This window comes from Grampus griseus (genome assembly GCF_964374135.1).
Source record: "Grampus griseus genome assembly, chromosome: 2".
Lineage (NCBI taxonomy): Eukaryota > Metazoa > Chordata > Mammalia > Artiodactyla > Delphinidae > Grampus > Grampus griseus.
The window spans coordinates 86,387,957-86,398,057 of record NC_139018.1 but is presented as its reverse complement, the minus strand read 5'-3'; the positions used below and the strand labels follow the sequence as shown (position 1 = coordinate 86,398,057).

General features: G+C 39.7%; 1 protein-coding gene across 2 annotated transcripts in view; it reads left to right on the top strand.

The window, feature by feature from the left end:
* The first annotated feature begins 565 nt into the window (after positions 1-565).
* Positions 566-10,101, top strand: part of UBR1 (ubiquitin protein ligase E3 component n-recognin 1) — a 167,520-nt gene continuing 157,984 nt past the window's right edge. For both annotated transcript variants that reach the window (XM_082647339.1, XM_082647338.1), the window contains exon 1: positions 566-713. In XM_082647339.1, the coding sequence (XP_082503465.1) occupies positions 633-713 (81 nt within the window). In that variant the 5' untranslated portion in view covers positions 566-632. The remainder of the gene's footprint in view (positions 714-10,101) is intronic.

The following is a 10,101-nucleotide window of genomic DNA, read 5'->3' as shown; positions in this document are numbered from 1 at the left end:
TTTTGTTCTCTTTAAGAGCTACACGATGTTCCATAATGCAGATGTACCACGTTTATTTCGTCTTTCCTCTGCCGCTGAATGACTAGGTTTCCCATTTCTCGTTACTTCTTCACCACCTCTCCCAAGAGCTGCTGGGGCCCAAGCTTTCTTGCGCGCATGTGCAAGTTCCCACAAGCTACGCTCTTAAAGAGAGCTTATATTTGAGTATTTTTTCATTTTGTTGGCTCTGGGGAACCAATGCAGGTACTTAGGAAGGCAAAACACACCCAACAACCGCCCGACCAGAAAGAGACTCAGAGCAGGTTCTCACTTAGCCCCGACAGTTTTCTTCCTTTCATAATGGACGCTGAACTTGTTTTTCACCTCGTAGATGCAACAGTTCCCAGCACCGAAACCAGCTATACAACCACTCGGCCACCAAGCACTGTGACTAAAAAACAAGTGGAAGAAACAGCCGCACCGGCCGTGACGCCTGCTTCCGGAAGCGGACCGGAAACCGCTGTTTGATTCTGCGTCAAACCCGACTTCAGGGGCCGTCGTAAAACTGTCGCCCTTCGTCTCTGGGACCGGCCACAGGGTCCCACGCGCCTCCGGCGGGGCGTGTGGATCTGCGGGTGTCAGTTTTCCTCAAGATGGCGGAAGAGGAGGCTGGGGACGCAGAGAGGATGGAAGTCAGCACGGAGTTGCCTCAGACTCCACAACGACTGGCCTCTGTAAGTCCGTGTAGGCTAGTTGCTTTTGTCCCCCCGAGTCCTTCCCTACCGCGTTCAGGAGGATGTGGGGCTTCACCCCTTACGGTGGCTCTGGGGAGCGGGAGTCGTATGGATTGATCAGAAAGGAAGCCACAGAATAAAGTTAGTCATCACCCACATTCTTGCCGGCCAAGTCTCCGGTGTATAATGACTGTCATTTATTAGCCGTGACGAGTTCAAGCTTGTCTCTATCCTGAAATAGAAAGAACTGGTAATGTTATTAGATGGTCTGGTGTAGGGGTTTGGAGGAAGAGCCATTTTCCGACAGACGTAGTGTTAACCCCTCCTAGACGATAGACGTCCAGGACGCAGCACCTAGTGTTGTATTGCATAGCTGGCTGGGTGGGGCTTCATAGTGACAGGGAATGCTGCCTCTGTCAACTCACGTCAAGATATAGGGTGTAGGAGTTGTAGTCCTTCGTTGTAGCATCTTGAGAACCCAGGCCTAATCCTCCGTGGAGAAACCCATCATCTGTCGTTGCTTTTTACAGGTGAAGAACAGACTTTCAGACATTTCAAGTCAGAGTGATACCATTAATTAATATCGGAATCTATACTTTGCCCTTGTATTTTGAAAACCAAAAAAAAAAAAAAAAGGGAAGGCAGAGATAGTGAGTAAATTTGAGTCAATAGTCTGACTACAGGGAGAAAGCTGACTGAGGAGGATAAGAGGTAGGGGGGCAACATTAGGGAATGTTCTGGATGTCCCCAGGCACCTAGTGGGGAGGTATATAGAAAATATTCAAATATTGGTCACTGCATGCTATGAAGAGTTTTATTAATTTATCTTTATTGGTGCATATAGAAAGGTGTGGGATTACACCTCTTTCTGAAGTTTCTTTGGTTTGTAGTTTTAATAAAATCATTTTTGAAGTATTTTAACCCTGCAGACACTTGAGCATTGTTTTATGAGAGAACAGAGTGAGCTCCAGAGAAGAGTCCACCTCAGGGACTGAAGAGACTGGCTGGGAGACAGAAATCAGGTGGGGAAGGAGTTGGACTAAGGGTTTGGCCGTCAACTAGGGCAGTGCTTGCAACCATCCTCTACCCCAAGTAGCAGTTCAACCTCATTTCACGTATTGAAGGGGGAAGCATGTGTTTGAGATGATAAGAAATGAGAAGATAGGGAAACTTTAGAAGCAGCTGAAACATCTGGTCTTAATGTAAAGCTGTGCTTCTTACATTTTCTAAGGAGTGGAGAAACTGTGCTGTGGTCAGAAGTGTTATCGTAATTTTGTATTGCTAAAGATGACTAGTGTTTATTTAAAGCTTTGATATATTAATTCCTTCCAGGTGGTACCAAAAAACCTCATCAATCTGGATCTTACTTATTTGAGATTGGAGATAATGGTACAGGAATTCAGCTAGAATTATGTTGCAAACTCTTCAATATTAGATTTCTTTGGGCAAGGTTTTGGGTTTTGCAAGATAGTAGGTAGATGACAAGAGAAGTGTAAAAGCCTCAGGTAACTCACACTCTAGAGACACAGGTAGGACAAGTGCTCAAATTTTAATGCAAGATAGGGTGATGTAAGTGAATGAAGACTTGTGACTGGTGAGCCTCCTGATCACTTTTTTGGCTTGGCTCTCTCTATTTTAGAACTCCAGACATCTTCCTAGTTTCCTATTCTTTTTAAAAATACCACCTTCAATTTTATCCTGACAATGGAGTAAGACACTGGCTTTTCCAGTTTACTTCTTCTTCTCGATTAAGTGAAGTGATCTCAGAGATTCTTTAACATTTGAATGATTTGAATCTTAAATCACCATTGGGAGGCAGGGGAAAACAAAATAGTAAATATGGAACAGTTACAGAGGTCTAAGAAATCTTACCAATTCCATTAGAGTCTTGTCCCTGGTATTATATAGTTTCTGTTATTCTTAAATCAAACTTCCTTCTTAGAGCCCAGGTCTTTTTTTACTGTCATGTTGCAATCAACAGGCATGAAGTCTCTCAAATTCCTGACATCACATAACATGCAATTAGAGTGAAGTAATAGGTATGAATTATTGGACATTTATTAGAAGAGCCATTGCTTAAGAATAATTAGGGGAGTTGATTCTGTAGGTCTAGGGTGGGATCTGAGAATTTGCATTTTCACAAGCATGCACTGCAAATGAAGTCCTGGTCTGTGGGCCACAGAGTAAGATTTAGCCAGAGACATTTAGAAGTTCTCAGTATAGAGTTGAAAGTTGAGGTTGTGGGGATGGATAAGATCTTTGAGGAGGAAACTCTGTGTTTGTGTGTGTGTTTATACATACACAGAGAGAAAGAGACGGTCACACAGAGAGGGAGGGAGGAAGAGAGGGAGAAGCGAGGAAGACAGGAATGATTGAATTTCAGGGATAGACAGTGGAGGAAGGAGCTAGAAAGGGAGCAGACAAGCAGGTAGGAGGTGAGAGTAGTGCAGTGTCATAGGGTGTAGTTTCTAGGAGAGGGTAGTTTATTGGGTCTAGGGAGGTGAAGAGTGAGAAAAATTGGGAATTCATAGTATGTGGAGTGGTCTGACAGAACTTCTGCCTTCTGTCTTCATTAACTGGATTTTCTTCATTAAGTCCATCTCAAAAGATGCCTCCTGGTATGGTACTAAACTCTTTTCTTTTCCCTGTCTACATCCTCTGCCCATGTGATTTCATCCAGTTCTGTGGCTTTAAATACCATCTGTATTCGTTCAGTTCCCAAATTTGTATCTCCGGGTCATCTCACTTTTGAGCTCCACAGTCACAAGTCCGTGTGCCTACTTGACATATCCACTTGGATGTCTGAAAAGTGTTTCAAACGGAGAAGCAATTCGGAAGCTACTACAGTAACCAAGCCATAGTTGCTGGTGGCTTGTACTAAAGTGATATCACTGGAGATGAAGAGAAGTGGATGGATTAGGGAGAGATTTTGGAAGTATGGTAGAAGTAGAAAGATTTGTTTATGGTTTAGGCATGAGGGAAAAGGGAAGAAACAGATGACATCTGGATCCCCAGTTTTTGACTTAAGTATTCATGATTGTGGCTGTGTCATATACTGAGAGGAAAGACCAGGTTTTGGGAGGGCAAAGAAGGGAGACATCAAGTTTTGTTATCCCTGTCTCAGTAGATGACACTTCCATAATAGCTCTTGAATACAAACAACTCTGTCTGTCTCCACTCCATCTCTTTAGTCCTAGCCACCATCTGTTGCCTAGGCAACTGCAGTGGCCTTTTAACTGGTCTCTTAGCTTCTGTTTTTGCCCTCTTCCAGTCCATTCTCCACAGAGCAGCCAGAGAAATCTTTGTAAGACTAAATCAGATCATGTCAATCTCTTGCCTAAATCCTTCAGTGGTTTCCCATCTACTTGGAAAAAAATCTAAACTCATTACATGTTCTTCAAGATCTGGCCTGATCCAGCCCCTCCATCTCCCCTCATTTTCTGTTACTTTCTCTTCATTTACTTTTAGCCACCCTAGCTTCCAAAATAAGTCCAAGCTCTGTCTTACTTCAGGGCCTGTGCCTTTGCTTGCTGTTCTTTTTCATACAGTGTTTTTCCTCTGTTTTTTCTTGATACTTACCTTGTCTAAAAGATGGGTTCCTTTTACCATTCTCTGTCAAAGCACCCTGTTTATTTCCTCCACTGCACTTATTACAATCTGTGATTACTGTATTGTCTTTATTTATTTAAATGTCTGTTTCTCCTACCAGAATGTAAGTTCCGTGAAGGCAAGGATCATGTCTGACTTGATCATGATCATTTCCTGATCATGTCAAGGAAAAATTATCTACAATCTCATGTGTATAGGGGATCTTTAAGAGATAACATAGTCTTTTTATAGTGGACTTTAAAATATTGAGATATAGAGGAAGGAATGAGAAGTTATATGCTATTTTCAGTGGAGGTGATTTTCCTTAGAAATCTGTATCTCTTATTTTAGGCCAGAGCACAGCTTTCTGTAGTAAGAACATACTTAAAGTGAGAAAACGAGGATGAAAACCAAAGTCTCTCTTTTTAATAAATAAATAAATTTATTTATTTATTTTTGGCTGCATTGGGTCTTTGTTGCTGCGTGCAGGCTTTCTCTAGTTGCAGTGAGTGGGGGCTACTCTTGGTTGCGGTGTGCAGGCTTCTCATTGTGGTGGCTTCTCTTATTGACTAGGCATGCGGGCTGCAGTAGTTGTGGCACGTGGGCTCAGTAGTTGTGGCACACGGGCTCAGTAGTTGTGGCACGTGGGCTCAGTAGTTGTGGCACACGGGCTTAGTTGCTCCGCGGCACGTGGGATCTTCCTGGACCCGGGATTGAACCCGTGTCCCCTGCATTGGCAGGCGGATTCCATAGCAGAACCTAGTGACAGTTATTTTTTCATCAGCATCTCCTAATTTCTATTGTAGGCAGCTAGGGAAAATTCTGATTTTCAGTACCAAATTCTGTAGAGTCCGATGAAGTTAAGTTTTAAAACTGCAAGTCAAGAGTGACAGCTTCGGGCTTCCCTGGTGGCGCCGTGGTTGAGAATCTGCCTGCCAATGCAGGGGACACGGGTTCAAGCCCTGGTCTGGGAAGATCCCACGTGCTGTGGAGCAACTAGGCCCATGAGACACAACTACTGAGCCTGCGCGTCTGGAGCCTGTGCTCCGCAAAAAGAGAGGCCGCGGTAGTGAGAGGCCCGCGCACCGTGATGAAGAGTGGCCCTAGCTTGCCGCAACTAGAGAAAGCCCTCGCACAGAAACGAAGACCCAACACAGCCAAAAATAAATAAATAAATTAAAATAAAAAATAAAAATTAAAAAAGAGTGACAGCTTCAGTCCTACTAGTAATTTATCTAGTAATTTATCTAGATGAGCTGGTGCTTGAGCCTGACTGCTTATGTTTAATAACAGACATTGTCTTGCACATAAAGAGGTTTTTGTCCTCGGTACTGCATAGGGTGTCTGTCTGGGTAGATATTATATAAATCAGTGATGCAGGATGAACCAATGCAGTATCCTGCCCGTCCTTTCTTCGTGTGTGCTGGCTTTGAGGGTTACCTCAGATTTCTTTGAAGGTGTTAATCATATGTTGTGTTCTGTGAAACAATTTTCTTTAAGCTTTTAACTCAGATGGCTTAAAACAAACTATTAAGACCTCTTTAGTCCTGAGTGATTTCTGTGAACTCCTATGTGTTCTTCTAAGATATTCTGGTTAACATGCCTCCTGTTGAAGAAACAAAAGTTATTTCATGAGTTTGTTTTTTTAAAGCATTTGGTACAGCTTTTTTTTTTTTTTTAATGTTGTTATACCCTGTAGTAAGCTAAGTGCTTATGGAAATACGCTCTACTAAATAATGCTATTGAAAGACCCCAGAAGAGTTATTGTGCTTCCATAAGTGCCTACTTGATATTCAGGAATGACATAGGCCCTGTCCAGAATGGAGTTTGTTTTTGATCACTTGAATGTAATTCTCCTTCTAATAGTTTACTTGATGCTATTCTTCAGAACGAAGTCTGTTTGACTTGTTTGGAGGAGTGGGGCTATAACCACTTAATGTGTCTTTATGGACTACCTTTTAAAAGTCCTTTGAACTTTTGATATTGTTGGATAAGCTAGAAATGACTTTAGCCACAGGGGGAAAAATCTGTAAATTTATGCATTTATGTTTTTATATATACATACTCTACCTTCCAATCTAAGAAAGAATTTTAGTTGTATTGGAAATATTTATTCAATACAGTAGAAAGAGAATATGAGATATGTACCCCATAGTGTAAGAAACCAGATTTCATTCATCCAGAGACTTAAAAGAGAGCTTAGAAAATTGGAGCATGAGCCTATGGTCAGAGCAGAAAAGGAAGAGAAAGGCTTAGAAGGGATGGTATGCTTTCGAAAACTAAATTCTGACAGCATGAATATATGTATATTATCTCAACAGGAAAGAAGAGAGAGGGGCCTTATTTGTCACACTACTCTATATTTGATTCTGGCTAATTTTATCAATGCCATGAGGACATAGTAGACTTATGTACGAAACAACACAAGGATTAACAGACATAGGACCGATATGTTATAGGACACACACATAAAATCTCCTTAGGCTAAATTTTGCATCAAAACTAACAAGGTGAAATTTAATTGCCATGAAAGTAAAGACTATGTCTAGGACCGGGTATTTGTGTGTAGGACTAGGTCTCTTATGTGAATGATTTGAGGGTTTTAGTTTTCTGCAAACTCACTAAGTCATAATGTGATGTGGCTGCCAAACAAACAAAAAAGCGAACTTTTAAAGCAGTTTAGTGTCCTGGATAAGGAAGGTAATAAGCAGTCCCACTCCTATGTACAGAGACATATTGTGCATGTTCTATGTAAGAGAGAGAGTGCATGTTCTATGTAACATGGAGAGTGGGCTGGATACCATGTCATTAGGGATGGCTAAATTTCATTTCTAGGAATGAACAGATTTCTTTAGTTTCTACATTCCTGTTTAGCCCTGGAATAAAGAAACTAATGAGAGACATAATATTTAGCTTCATTTATTTGATAGGTTGTTGGGTGAAAGAGCAGAGTAATTTGTATTGGATTATTTCAGGCAGCATAGGATAAAAGTTACAGGAAGGTAGATTTTGGTTTAATTATGAGCTGTAAGAATGGAAGTTGGCTGAGTGGATGTGTTCAGACAGGCTTAGGGAGCTGATTATCAGATATGTTTTAGACAGGGTTTCCCTATGGGATAAGTGGGTGCACTAGGGGTTTTGTTGTTTGCTTGTTTTTAAACTTCATAAACCTGTCAAATAGTATTACAAGAAAATTTAGTATAACCAAAAGATTTCTTGGTGCCTAGAGGTGCTACAATTACTAGTCCAGTACTTGCTTTGAGCAGTTCTGCCGCCTCCAGATTTTGTTATGCCTTTAAAACAGGGGAATTAGAAACAGAATTACAGGCCCTCCATAGATGTCCATCAGTTATCTAAGGAAGGGTAAATTGTGATTTGAACAAAAGGAACCTAGTGTACTTAAAGTAAGTTCTGTTTTCAGACTGATGTTACCAGTCATCCCAGACCCTGGGTCAGAGTTGAAAACATATTTTTTAATCTCCATGGGGATGAGGAAAATGTTTGGAATGTTTGGGGATTTAAATGTTGTGAGAATTTGTTTTTACAGGACAGTCAATTGGGAAAGTCTTCCCTTAACTCCAGATGTTGAAAAAAGTTTTTTTCCCTGAACATGAAAATAAAAATTCCTTAATTTAATCATGTCTCAAATTGGAGAAAATACTAAAAGCAACCAACCAAAGAATCAAACCTACTCCAGTCACCAGTAATTCCTGAACATGTCACCCAGTAGAATACATCCTGTATAGTTTTTCTTATCTAGAAAAAAAACCCGGAAATCTTAGTTGAAAAAAATTTTTTCATACTTGCAGCAGTCATCTAGGAAAAAATATTTGTGAAACAGCGTAATTGTACTTTATCTCCTGTAAGAATTTCGTAAACAGTTTTAGAAGGCTTAATGTTATTATTTGCTTTGTTCTCTTTAGCAAGAAGTCTATAACTTTCAACAATGACTGAGACCTTTTGTTAAGTACTTGAGATAGGCTTGTGTGAATACAAGGATTTGGAAGGAAAGTTCCTTCCCTCAAGGAGCTGAAAATCTGGTTGAAGAGGCTCGATGTACACATTTAAAGGTAACTAATGTTATCTGGCAAAGGTACAGGTGCTGAATGAGTACCTTCTTTAGTAAGTGCTGCATTGGAGTTACAGGGGAGAGAAATTTTCTTAGATGGGTCAGTGAAGTGTTCATGGAGGTGGGCTTTGAGCTAAATCGACCTTAAGGAACAACTAAGGTGGGGGGAGGTGGAAGGATAGAGAGCTAGTGGTAAGGTCAGTGGAGAGGGCATTGATGGCATCAACACCCAGACATTCTGTCCAAATCATCCAATTATGTAAAGATAACATTTTAAAATATCAGTTCCTCAGACTGAGACATGTAATGACAGGGATATAATTTAAGAATATTTAGTGGTATTCATTTAGAGGGAAAAATTAAAAAGAAGGCAAAGCTTTGTTTTTTGTTTTGTTTCACTATTAAAGTGAAATGGAGCAAGTCTTAAGGGTAAATTTAAAAGAATAATGTATTTATATTTGGTTAAGTAGAATGAACACTGAACTCTGGGAGTCAGGATACCTAAGTTCTATTCCTGACCCGGATAGTATTCAGTCTTGAACAAGCCAGTTTACTTTTTCCTTGTCACTCAGTTTTAAATGAAGGACTTGAACCAGAATAGATCCCTTAGGTTTTTGGTGATTCTCAAGTTTCTCATGTTCTTGAAAATATTCTTGAAAACTAGAACAGAAACTAGTTCTGTGCCTTCCATAATTAGGAAGGATTTTTTTTTTCTTTAGTGCTGTTTGAAGAAAAGAACTTTAGGTACTCCATAGAACATTAAATCTTCTAATTATAGTTGTTGCCAGGTATGCAGAGAACACAAGTTGTTGGTTTGTGAGTATCCTAGAAAAGTTGGAGTTAGAATATTGGAAGGTTTAGTTCATTTTTTAAAAAAAGATTTTAGTAAAATATTTAAAATTTTACAGTTAAAAAATTACTCCCAAAATAATGGAATCACTGTAAGGATATTATTCATATTAGGTAAGCAGACATACAAATTCCATGAAAGTATGCTAAAATCCCACTACCCACTACTGTTAACATTTTGGTATATATTCCATCTAACTTTTTCCCCATGTTAATATATATAACACTTAACCAAAATGAGATTTTATACACACTGCTTTGTAACCTACTTTAATGTACGGTGTATCTTCAATGCCTTTCCATTAGATGGAAATAGACATCTTCAGTTATCAGCTCTTTTTTTCTAACTTCTTATTTTGAATTCATTTTAGACTTTTAGAAAACTTAGAAAAATAGCACAGACAGTTCTCTTATATCCCTCACTCCTGCATCCCCTAATGCTAACATCTCACATAAATGTAGAACAATTATTAGGGACCAGAAATTAATATCGCTACTAACTAAACGACAGACCTTATTCAAATTTTACCAGTTTTCCTAGTAATATCCTTCTTCTGTTCCAGGATCCTATTGAGGATCCCATCTGACATCCCACCTGTTTGTCTCTTCCAGTATGTAACAATGTCTCACTTTCTCCATAGTCTGCTTCCAGTTTGTAAGTGTCTTGGTCTTTCCTTGTTTTTCATAACCTTGACATGACTACTCAAGAATATTGAGCAGTAATTTTGTGTCATGTTCCTTAATTTGGGTTTGATATTTTCTTAAGTTAGGAATGAGGGCATACATTTTTGGCAAGAATAACACAAAAATGGTACCATATCGTTCTCAGTGAATCATATTAAGGGATTCTTGATATCAATATTTCTTATTACTGGTGATATT